The sequence below is a fragment of the Schistocerca piceifrons genome, chromosome 3 (genome assembly GCF_021461385.2).
Source record: "Schistocerca piceifrons isolate TAMUIC-IGC-003096 chromosome 3, iqSchPice1.1, whole genome shotgun sequence".
Lineage (NCBI taxonomy): Eukaryota > Metazoa > Arthropoda > Insecta > Orthoptera > Acrididae > Schistocerca > Schistocerca piceifrons.
This window is the reverse complement of record NC_060140.1, coordinates 372,109,648-372,122,214: the sequence shown is the minus strand read 5'-3', so window position 1 is coordinate 372,122,214 and position 12,567 is coordinate 372,109,648. Positions and strand designations below refer to the sequence as shown.

The window sequence follows — 12,567 nt, the reverse complement described above, 5'->3', positions numbered from 1 at the left end:
AGTCACATCATCTTTGTTTTTAAATACCTGTAGAATAATAGACATAACACATTGGGTAATAACTGACAATAACGAACATAGCAGAACCAACATTTTATCGGCAGTCACCTACAGTGTTGGTTTACATAACTCTTCCCCACATTATACATTTATTTCAAGAGGTCTAGTTTTTTCTGAGGTTATTTCTGAAATCAGTTAAGGTATTTTAAATCTGTCTTGAGATTCCAACAAAATGCGTATTTTTTGTCACCAGATGTGTTTTGCTTTATTGAAATAAAATAACATCAGTGGTCTTAATGAAACATATATACCATTTGGCTTGCTTTCTCCATCTAACAATAATTCACTACAAAAGATGTTGATGTTAATACTTAAGAATTTTGCTCACATGTTTGGATATACAAAAGTCCTTACATTTTTTGTCAAATTAGGTCTTTATTACCCTTGAGATCTCAAAATTTGTCAAGGAAAACCTTGTCTGGCACTCAGGGAAATATCATGGAATTTCACTTGGGGAAGCTCATGGCAACTCTGAAAATTATCCATAGTGGGAAAGAATAGGAGAATGCAATGATTACTTTAGGTTAGCCTCATATTGCTGTCTTGTTTCTACAGTGTAAAAATTGCTGTGTTGTGTTGGAGTTGGGAAAAATTCTCAATTTCATAAGTAGCTACTAATAATGTGACCATAGAAATTGTTACAAAATAATTTTTCTTGGCAATTCATGCTTTGCATAAGCATTATACATTTACAGGCACCTCATGCATCTGCCATCCGTCCTGTTGAAGTTCTGAAACAATCGTTGCAAATGGTGAAAGACCGCTGGATTAACAAGCAAGACTACAGATACGCTTGTGATCAAATGAAATCTATCAGACAGGACCTCACGGTACGTGTGTTCATATTTGAAAGCGAACTTTGCACCTATTTGTAGTCTTTTGAGAGTAAATCATGATTAACTTATATCACTTAAAGTACAGTAACATGATGCTTCTGTAAAGTAATTGATCAATATGAAAAAATGTTTAAATTATATTTATTTTATAGTGTCTGTGCACTAGAAAATCAAACACCTAAATCTGTGTGTACGAGTGAGACATGCATTTAGGTCTTGGCCTTTTTTGGACAGTGGTCTGCAAGTTCAGCCATCCACACTGATATCCTGACCTAACTTAGTTCATCTGCCAGTCTCTCTTTTACTTCTTCAAATCCACTGTCAGGATTATTCTTGAATGTGATGCTGTGTCCCTTGCATGCAGACAGGTTATTGAAGACCTTAGGACTGGAATATAAAAGGTCATTAAGAACTCTTATGTAACAATGCAAAGTCTGGGAAAAAATTGTTATTTTTTGTATTGATTTTCTGTATTTAACACAGTTAGCTTGGAACTGAATATTACAAAAAAAAGCCATTAAAAATAAATACTTTTATATTCCTGTGAGAGCCTTGAAGTGAAGTGTCTTCTAAGGTATTATCTCCCCACCCATCCTGCCAGCAAATAAATAGGCACTGAAAACATTATTTAAAAAAAAGGCTAATGTTATTCTGTTAATGTCAACAGAGTGAAGTGTTATATTATTTAGAGATCTACTGGTTGGCCACAAATTATCTTCAGGAGGCAAAATCAGTACTGGATAGAAATACATCAGAGAGATAAGGATTTTTCTAATGTAATTACTGTAAACATCGAGATATTCCCAAGATCAGAATAAAGCAACTGATGTGTTTTTAAATTAACTCATTAGTTTTAGTTTACCCTCCTGTGTTTTTGCCCAAATCTCTCACTTGTTTTCACTTACTGTCTGATCATTGAAATAAACTTGTGGGAACACCAGGTCATTTGTGAGCGGTTTTGAGTAGAAAAAAATGTTGTAATGTTAAGAGTTAAAAAACTGACTTGCCATTTGTTTAATCATATCGGTCCTTATAATGCTTCTATTGGTTATGTTGCGAGTTCAGGTGCTGCTTCAGAAAAATTGAACGAGTACAATGTGTTCTTTATTATAGGTTCAAGGAATAAGAGATGAATTTACAGTACAAGTTTATGAGACACATGCACGAATTGCTTTGGAGAAGGGGGATCATGAAGAATTCAATCAGTGTCAAACACAGCTGAAAATGTTGTACTCAGAAATAGGTGGCCAGAACAAGCTAGAGTTCACTGCTTATCGTATTCTGTATTACATTTACACAAAGAACACTCTCGGTAAGTATTCTAATATCACATTACATTTATGAGAAAAAGAAAACAATTAAAAGGCTGTGTTGAGTAGCAGTAGTTGCAGGTAGTTGATAAATGTTTTTGAGAAAATCTCTTTTTTGATGCAAATATTAACTACCTAAGATCAGGCAGAAGTTTTGGAGCAAATTATTAAACTTAAATACTGAATTGTGTTCTTACATAATGCTCCCAAGTTTGTAAGTGAAATGCAGTCGCACAAAACATCAGTGGTGTGGTTGCCTTTTGAATGCAAATACTTTGAAATAAGAACTTTCTGAAGAATTTTCTAATTCTTTAAGTGTTGGATCTTTTTAAAATGACCTCTTTGAATGGTCTGAAGTTGTTGGAATTTATAGTGTTGAGCTGTAAGGGTATTGCCAAAATAGTAAAAAATCAGAAAAATATTGGGTATCAAGGCCCAAAAATTTATTCCCATATGTTAGTGTGCATTGTATTTTCCAACTGCAATTCAGTATTGTTTGCACTTAGCCCCACGATGTTTGGATTCCGTATGATACTGTTAAATTGTAGCTCATACTACAAATTGTAGCTCATACTACAGAATACATTCACGTTTCTACTGTTATGGGCCATTAGTTGACTTAATGTTGAGTCACGTAAACTGCAGCCAGTTATTTGTATAAGTAATGGATGTCAGTCTTTTGTGTACCTGTGTTATTGATTGATATTAATTTACAGATCTCACAACAATTTTAGCATCACTGACACCAATTGATGAAAAAGAAGAGTGTGTTTCATTTGCATTGGCCGTACGTTCAGCATGGTGGCTTGGAAATTATCATAAGTTATTTCAACTGTACAGAGAAGCACCAATGATGACAGCGTACTTGATGGATTGGTTTGCAGATAGAGAGAGGAAATCTGCGTTGAAAAGCATGGTGAAGAGGTATGTATTAAAATATAGCCGTTATGTTTAACCTTCTAGTATACACTTCTGTAAATTTAAATAGACTCTCCTTAACGAAGCACACACAAATCAGGTTGTTGTTGTTTCAGTCTGAAAACTTGTTTGACACAATTCACTATGCTGGTCTATCCTGTGCAAGTGCAAACCATCTCTTCTCTGTGCAACTCCTGCATCCTGCATTTGATCGTCTCTGTCTATGGTGTTAAAGTTCCCCCATAAACACACTCCTCTGTCTTACTAAATTGACAGTTCCTTGATGCCTCACGATATTTCTTATCAACTGCTGTTTTCTTTTCCTCTATTCTACTTAGTACAGTCTCATTAGGTACTTGATCTACCCTTCCAGTCTTCAGCAGTTTTATATACAACCTTATTCCAATAACTTCTCTTAGTTTCTTGTCATCAGTGGTGTTTTATCATCCACATTTCACTTCTGTACAAGTTTGTACTTCATACAAATAACAACAGAAAAAATCTCACAAAACTTACATTTATATCCGATGGTAACAGATCCTTTTTTTTTTCTCTCTCTCCCAGGTATGCTTTTCATGCTGTTACCAGTCTGCTTTTTTTATATTCTCTCTTCTTTGCCACCAGCTATTTTGCTCACCACATACTGAAAAGTTGGCAGCTGTTATTTTGTGAAACTTGAGTATTCCTCACATCTGCGACATAGGTTTAAAATGGTGTAATGTGTTGTTAAATACAAACTATCTTCTGTTTGTGAATTTTTCTATGGCTAGTGTCCGTGATCTAATGGGTTCAGAATCATTCCGTGTTTTATTTAACTTTCATGTTAATTAGGTTTTTGAAGGTATTGCAGCTGTAAAAGTTTGGTTTAGTATCACATTGCCCGTGATTATTCATTTGTCATGGGTTGATTGGGCATAAAGGCTTCAGAATAAAACACGTACACGTGGGCATACGGAAGTGCAAAATTGTTTTGTAATTGTAAGGAAAATTTGAGGAAAACCTAATTTCGAACCGTGGTAAAAAAAAAACAGAAATTCATATTTGGCTACTAATTGTAAGCTGCAAACAATTAATAGGTGAAAACTGAGAGCGAAACATTGGAATACATTGATTCATTTCTTTCTTTCTTTCTTCTGATTTGCTTCCTCATTGTTCTCGTCTCTTTCCATCATATTCACTCTTTACCAAAAGTGTAATGAGGATACATCATAATGCTTCCACTTTCAACATCTCTGCTATACAGAGATTGGAAATCTTTAACACTTTAAGGTCAAATACTGCATTTTTTTGCCAGTTCAAATCCCATGCCCAGGATAAACATAAATATAACCATAGCAATATCAGTGCCTTTTCTATAATATATATTGTGGCGGGGGGTGGTATGCACACACACACACACACACACACACACACACACACACACACACACACACACACAATAAATTGTTCTGCACTTATGTTAATAATGTACTTTTCAAAGATTTTATTAGAGTCCAGAGCCTAAAAATATTTTGTAGTGATGTCTTAGCAGTACCAATACATTTTCAGTAATGTGTACTGTCAACAAGGAGTGCTTTATGGCCACCGCAAAAAAAACTATAAAATATTGCAGATTTCTTTGAATGTTATTGACTTTTGTTAACAGCATACAGTGGAACTCCTCTTTTATACTTCACAAGTTACTTTAAGGAAATTGTATGAAATGTTGCAATAACTTCTAAAGCTATAAAAGTTAATGGATAATGTCCCCTCTTAGATTTTCGTAGTTGGTGTGAGATATATGTACATAATGGACATCAATGTAAGTGTCAGGAACTTGTTTATTATCTCATACGTTAACTGAAATTTCTGTTATGTTTAACAGCGGACATAATTGGTAGTAGTAACTATCTGGGAATGAAAATTGTTGGATTCAGTTGATTCATCATAATCAGTATTTGTGGAAAGTCTGCAAATGTGTCATTCATTATGTAGATAATGAAACCCTGAACCAGTTCAGTATTTTTTCATGCTTAACACGACACATTTCAAGAATTTATTCTTATTGTTAATTGCAAATATTCACGTAAGTATTTCAGTATTTTTGTGTAATGTTTGCATGTGTGTTGTTCCGTCCCATGTGTGTTGTTCTGTCTATTTTGCACTGTAGTTTTTTGAAAGGCTATAAGGTAGATGTGCCTCCTCCACTACACACAAACCCTAAATAACATTGTTTGTGAAACATCACAAAAAATACTTAACATAAATATTTGCAGTTCACACTGAAAATAAATTCTCGAAATGTGTTAAGAATGAAAGGATAGGTCACTGGTGCAGTATTGCTGTATTTAGACCAGAACCATTTGAGCAATGCAGAGACAGCGAATGTGTCAACCAGTGCTACCAGTGTCCAAGCAACAAAATGCGAGATTATTCTAATGAACGTAATTACTCCTATCAGTCACTTGCAGAGTACAGTTCCAGGGTGGCAGGAGACAGCACAAGTTGTACCACATTTTCACCATTTCTGATATGCTGAATAAAGCACTGTGGTGTCAGGAAATTAACAGATGTACTTTCATACACACTATTTGAAGGCCAATGCCGTGCAAGTGTCATTTTATGTCGAATACATCAGTTTTCTGACCCGAACATTTTCATAAAGCATAAATATCGGGAAAATTTTGAATATTTTAATGCAAAAACAGGTTTGAATCATTATTGTGGATATAGAAAATTTGGTGGGAGCGATAAAAATTATGAGGGGAGGGAGGATGTTAATTCCACTTAAGGGGGGTAGGACGTCAAACGGGTCGACTTGGAGTAGGAGAGGCACCACAGGACATTTCAATTTTCACTGTCTATATTTTTACAAATCAATTCATAAAACATTGTCAGCATGACCAGGAAGGATTCAGAATTTACACTCATAGCAGTGGAAGATCTAAAACACAACGAAGTAATTTTTTTTAAGTGTGAAATTTCATCATTTTTTTTTCACTTACTAATGGCACCATTTGTTGCTATAGGTACACATTTCTTCATAAGTAAGAGAGATTCTTTGATGAATTTTGCACAGCATACAAACCGTACCTAAAGGTGTATGAAATTCTAGAATTTTCCAAATCTATTAAAAACTGTGGTAAAAATTGAGGTAATTAACTATAAAATTTGTTTTTTCTAAACATGAAGTTTAAAATGTAATAGTTCATTCGTTTTTTCATAAATTAAATAAATTCTAGAGTTTCATACACCTGTGAGTATGGTATGTATGCTGTGCAAAATTCATCGAAGAATCTCTAACTTATGAAGACAAGTGTACCTATAGCAACAAATGCAGCCATTAGTAAGTGAAAAAATGATGAAATTTCGCACGTAAAAAAAATTTATTTTGCTATGTTTTCGAACTTCCACTGCAATGAGTGTGAATCCTGAATCCTTCCTGGTGATGCTGACAAAGTTTTATGAATTTATTTGTAAAAGTATAGACACTGGAAATTAAAATGTCCTGAGATGCCTCTCCTGCTCCAAGTCGGCCCGTTTGACGTCCTATCCCCCCTTAAAAGTGAGGTTAAACTGTGCATTGTAGAGAAATCCTGATGTGTAAGTAGGATTCGGAACCAGAAAATATTGAATATGACAGTCGTAAAATGCCAATTTTTGGATTAAGTGTAACTGGAAAAATTAAAACAATTAAAGAGCCTTGTAGAGGGTTTCATTGAAATCAATAAATATTTTTTTTTTAAATTTGAAATACAAAGTACATGACAAAATTACAATATTTACAAAAGTGGACATAAAGCTCTCATCCCCCCCCCCCCCCCCTTGGTACTGGAAGCTTAATACAACAAATACAAAATGGAAGCTAAGAAAAATCAAAACAATATGATGGGCTTCTTAAAAACTGATAATTTTTCACTATTCATGGAAAATAAACAGTAATAAATGAGCAAATGACGTAAAAACAATAAAGAAAATAAAGAAATGTGGTGTAACAATACCAGAAAAGGAAAGTTGCTACTCACCACATAGTGGAGATGCTGAGTCACGATAGGCACAACAAAAAGATTCACACAAGTAAAGCTTTCAGCCATTAAGGCCTTTGTCAGCAGTAGAGACACACACACACACACACACACACACACACACACACACACACACACACACACGTACGTCTGCAGTCTTAGAGAGGTGAGACCACACTACGAACAGCAGCACCATTGCATGATGGGAGTGTCAACTGGGTGGGGGTAAGGTGGTGGCTGGGGTGGGGAGGGGGGTGGGATAGTATGGTGGGAGTGGCGGACAGTCAAGTGTTGCAGTTTAGACGGCGGGCAGGTGGGGGGGGGGGGGGGGGGTAAGTAGTGGAAAGGAGAGAAATAGAAGAAATTAAAAGAGTGGGTGTGGCGGTGAAATGATGGCTATGTAGTGCTGTAATGGGAACTGGGAGGGGGCTGGATGTGTGAGGACAGTGACTAACAAAGGTTGAGGCCAGGAGGGTTATGGGAACGTAGGATGTATTTAAGGGAAAGTTCCCACCTGCACAATTCAGAAAACCTGGTGTTGGTGGGAAGGATCCATATGGCACAGGCTGTGAAGCAGTCAATAAGATGAGGGATATCATGTTTGGCGGCGTGTTCAACTACAGAGTGGTCCACTTGTTTCTTGGCAACAGTTTGTCGGTGGCCGTTCATGCGGACAGACAGCTTGTTGGTTGTCATGCCTACATAGAATGCAGCACAGAGGTTGCAGCTTAGCTTGTAAATCACATGACTGGTTTCACAGATAGCCCTGCCTTTGATGGGACGTTAGTAACCAGATTGGAGTAGGGGGTAGTAGGAGGATGTATGGGACAGGCCTTAATGGCCAAAAGCTTTAATTGTGTGAATCTTTTTGTTGTGCCTATCGCGACTCAGCATCTCCGCTATATGGTGAGCAGCAGCTTTACTTCTCTGGTATTTTAAATTCCATATTGGATTTTCTATTGTTTAAAGAAATGTGGTGGCAAATCATGAAGCTTGATTGGAAGAAAGGACACTAGTGTGTGGAAAGTTTAGTTTGTGGCACCTTTTATACAAACGGCAGTGAAGTTCCCTTGTTAGAGGAAGAAATATCATAAAATTAATAGTTACCATCATTGTGTGTAAAGGTAATTCAGATACAGGATTGCCACTGATCTTTTGTCCTGTGGAGTAACTAAATATGAATACTGACCATACGGGAGAAAAATTCAGCATACGTTAACTCACATGTTTTTGCTGTTATTATGCTGTCACTAATCTATGGGCATTTGTAGTGATTTTTTTTCTGCTGGACCTTTCAGGTGGTAAAAAAAAGCATTTTTTGTGCCAATATTTTTTGTTATTAATGTTTCTTCTCTGTTGCAGCTTTCGTCGTTCTTTTCCTGATCTAATATGCATGTTCTTGTTTATTGCCTTAGCTATCGTCCATTTTTGCCAGTGAGTTTGGTGACTCAGGAACTAGCTTTTGAATCCGATGAGAAATGTTTAGAGTTCCTCACTCCATTTGGCCTTAAATTTGACGATGCCCAAAGGACCAAGATTGATTGTAAAACAAGTTCTACCATCATCTCCAATATCTGAGGCCATTGGTCATTATTTCCAATGGAATCATTTATGGTAACTTTTTGTATTCTCAGTGGGAGGTTCCAGTTGGTCTTCAAGCAGTGTTTTCTTTCATACATCAATCTTAAGTTGCCATTACATATTTCTTTCTTTTTCCACATCACAGGAGATTAGTGATGTGAAATAACTGCATGGCTGGTATAGTTTTGTCTTATTTTGTCTGTCCTGGAGGTATTTCTGACTTAGTGTAAATTGCAGTCTTGATTATGGCAGATGTGACAGAAGACTTCATCAAGATCATCAATCTGGGGAAAATGAAAAGAGCTCAGAGATAAAATTAATTTTGCCTTACAGATTGACGAGGTCCAAAGAGAAACATGGAAGTTTTGAAATGCTGCTCCTGATGAAGATGTGGAACATACAGATTTCTTGGGAGGCTACATCTTACTTCGAAAATATAACTGACTATCTCATTGTGATAATCCTGGGAAGAGAATAATCGCTACCGGCCATCTATAAGCAAGATATCATATTGTTGTTATATTGGAAAGAGGAAAACTGCTACTAGCCACCTCACTTGCCATTGAAGCAGTAAAAACCTATTGTCTGGAGTGGGAGTAACATCAAACTTAAATGTTGATAGAGAACAATGTGGAGGAGATCGTGCAACAAAGGAAATTCGCACTTTGATGATGTGGCTATTGAACAATGCTTCCTGAAGAGCTAGATGATGCTTTAAACCTCTGTATACCAGTGGGAAGTATTTGCTGCATTGGAATTCTGCTTCAGAAGAGGAGTTTTCTTCAGCTACTTGGAAGACTTAATGAAAGTGAGATGACATAGCATAAAAGATTCACTTTGAGAGGGGCTATTTTCTGCAAGAGCCAGCAACGAATTACTATCTCTGAGCTTCAGAATAAGAAGATGCCTGCAGTTTTGTCACATACTGCTGTAATGACTCAATAGGGTATCCATCCTTACATGAAACATCGTTGTTTTATTCCCTCTTCAGTAGAGCCTTTATTACCTCGACAAATTGATTGTTATGCAACTCTGTTGATACGCTAATCAGTCTTCGGTATTGTAACAGTTCTGGCATACTCCTTTTGTTACTGGAACCTCCCTCTAGGTGGTCTCTTGTTCAGGTTAAATGTAGATATTCCAGGAGGGTACTGCAGGTTCCATGAACTCGTCGCTGGAGGCAGAAATTCATCGTGGAAAACAGCACACCGAGTCAACACATCCCGAAGATGTGGAAGCTGGAGATAAAAGTACAAATTCTGAGTTTTATGTAATTTTTGTGTATTATATATTTTGCATTCCAGTGCATTGACAGTTTTTGTTATGCGTTATGGTGAGTTTGTGTACATAGACACTTTGACTTTGAGACTGATTGTGCGTGTGTAAATTCGGTCCCAGTGTATAAATGTGAATATCCGTATGCCTGTGATTAGAGAGGAAGTGACATTGATGAACAATATTTATATAGCGTGCACGCTATTATTAATAAAAGCGGTGTGTACAGGACTGCATTATTGTGGCTAAAAAAGCCGGACAGTTTTCGGTGAGCATCATCCCAATTTTTTTTATGTTGGCTTTTATTTAATAAAATGTTTTACTATGCAACTTTTGTTATATTTTGTGTAATAAATGGTTTTCTACTGCATTAATTACTTTCATTGTATCAAATATTTTTTAACTTTTCTAAAATTTTAAATTCTGAAAGCCTATTTAATTTCCTAACTTATTTAGGTGCAATGAACTCTCTTTAAGTGTTCCTATTTTTCTCACCAGTAAATGTGTTTTGTTGTAAGAATAATTTGATTAAATGACTAATTTTATTAGTATGTAACCAGAGCCATAACTCTGGATTTCACAGTTCATGGTCCTGAGGTAGGTCATTGTAGAAACACTTAAATCTCGAAACATTTGGTAAAAACAGAGTATTTTTGTACCAGTGGTGTCATTTATTTTTTTTTTTCAGAATTGCAATAAAATATGAAAGATAGAAACAATTTATTAAAATGTTGAATTGTTAAATTTTTTGTCCCAGATGCGTAAGTTAATGTTTTGAAAGCTGTTAAAAGTGACTTCCAAAGAAGTCATTTGTGTAAAAAGTTTTTTTCTATGTAGAGTTTGCTGAATACACAAAATTACAAAATTATTTACCTTTCTTAGTTTTCTTTATTTTTCTAAAGTATGAGTGTGTTGTTGTTGGTGTGTGTGTGTGTGTGTGTGTGTGTGTGTGTGTGTGTGTGGTAAATATGTAACACTTTTGTAGTTCTGTGCTGTTTGAGTTAACCTACTTGCAGTTCCATTTTGTGCAGCAGTACTATAATTTCCATAGCAGCACTGGTTTCAACTGCAAGCATGGTAAAGAAACCAATTATAGTTATTCTTGTGTGCCAGGTTATACAGCTGGAATGGATTTGACAATCCTCTTAGCAGCAGATGCATTTGTCTAGGTAAGATATTTAAGTGATAAAGTGCAAGATCACACATTAATGTAAGCATAAGATAAGCCATTGCAAATGTGGATCCATTGTGTCGTACAGGTGCTGGATATCAGTTGGTGAGATGGAGTTCCATGCCTTTAGCGCTTGCTCAGTCAGTACAGGGTTAATGTTGGTTGTCGATGACGCTCTGTCATCCGATGACATTGCATACACACTCAATTGGAGACATTTCTGGTGATCAATCATGCCAAGGCAACATGGAAACACTGAGTAGAGCACGTTGTGTTACATGGGCAAGTGGTTTACAGTTGGAAAACACCGCCGTGAACGCTGTTAGTGCTAGGTTGAATCACGAAACTGAAGTACACATTTTCAGTGTGCAGGATAATCACAAGTGCTCTAGCTGTCACACACAATTGCACCCCAAACCATAACCCCAGGTGTAAGTCCAGTATGTATAGGCCGCAGACAGGTTGGTTGCAGGTGCTCACATCACCTCCTAACCAACACACTGCCATCAGTGGCAACAAGGCAGAATTGCATTTCATCGGAAAACACAACAAACCTCCACTCCAACCTCTAATGAACTCTCGCTCGACACTACTGGAGTCGCAAACTGTGGTGGTCGGGGGTAAGTGGAATGCACACTACATGGCGAGTGGCTTGGATCTGTCCTTGAAGTATCAGATTTGTAACAGATCATTGTGTCACTGTGGTGCCAACTGCAGTTCGAATTGCTGCAGCAGACACAGTACGATGTGCCACAGCCATATGCCAAACACGACTGTCTACTCTTTTGGTAGTGCCACGTGGCATCCAGAGCCCGGTCTACTTATTACCTATGACCACTGCCGGCAGTAATGTTGCGGAAGAAACATGCAGCTTCTCGTAGCCCTATTACATGACCTCATTCAAACTCAGTGAGCTGTTCATAATGGTATCATCTGTGTCTTTAAAGACATTCTTCCCAAACATCGATTTACTATGTCCAATCTCAAAGGTGACAAAATTATTTACCTTTATATGCATCATAAAAAAACTTAAAATATGCAGGAAAAATGCATGAAAAGTGTCAAAATTTGCAAGATCAAATAATTTAAAAAATATATATATAGTTACTGTGTGCATTATATCTCAAAGTCGAACCTGTGCATATCAATTACGACGACAAGCGCTGGCCACGCTGAAAATCAGTACAATTAAAACGCTCATATCATTTTCTGAATACTAACTTCAAGATATATCGCACGCAGAGGGGCGCACTCAAAAACTCCATAATATTTGATTTTTTTAAAAATAAAACATACAATAATGAATGTTTTTGAACAGCATTTACTTTTAATTAATACTACTGGACCAAAGCACCATTTAAAATTTATTTTTCTATTATTGTAAACATAAATGACCAAGTACTGTTCCAAAT

General features: G+C 36.5%; 1 protein-coding gene across 5 annotated transcripts in view; it reads left to right on the top strand.

Annotated features, from left to right (window-relative positions):
- The window catches only part of LOC124790146 (leukocyte receptor cluster member 8), a 72,409-nt gene extending 62,055 nt beyond the window's left edge, over positions 1–10,354 (top strand). For all 5 annotated transcript variants that reach the window (XM_047257738.1, XM_047257734.1, XM_047257736.1 and 2 more), the window contains 4 exons: positions 756–890; positions 2,010–2,208; positions 2,923–3,130; positions 8,544–10,354. In XM_047257738.1, coding sequence (XP_047113694.1) covers positions 756–890; positions 2,010–2,208; positions 2,923–3,130; positions 8,544–8,706 — 705 coding nt within the window. In that variant the 3' untranslated portion in view covers positions 8,707–10,354. The remainder of the gene's footprint in view (positions 1–755; positions 891–2,009; positions 2,209–2,922; positions 3,131–8,543) is intronic.
- The last annotated feature ends 2,213 nt before the right edge of the window (positions 10,355–12,567 follow it).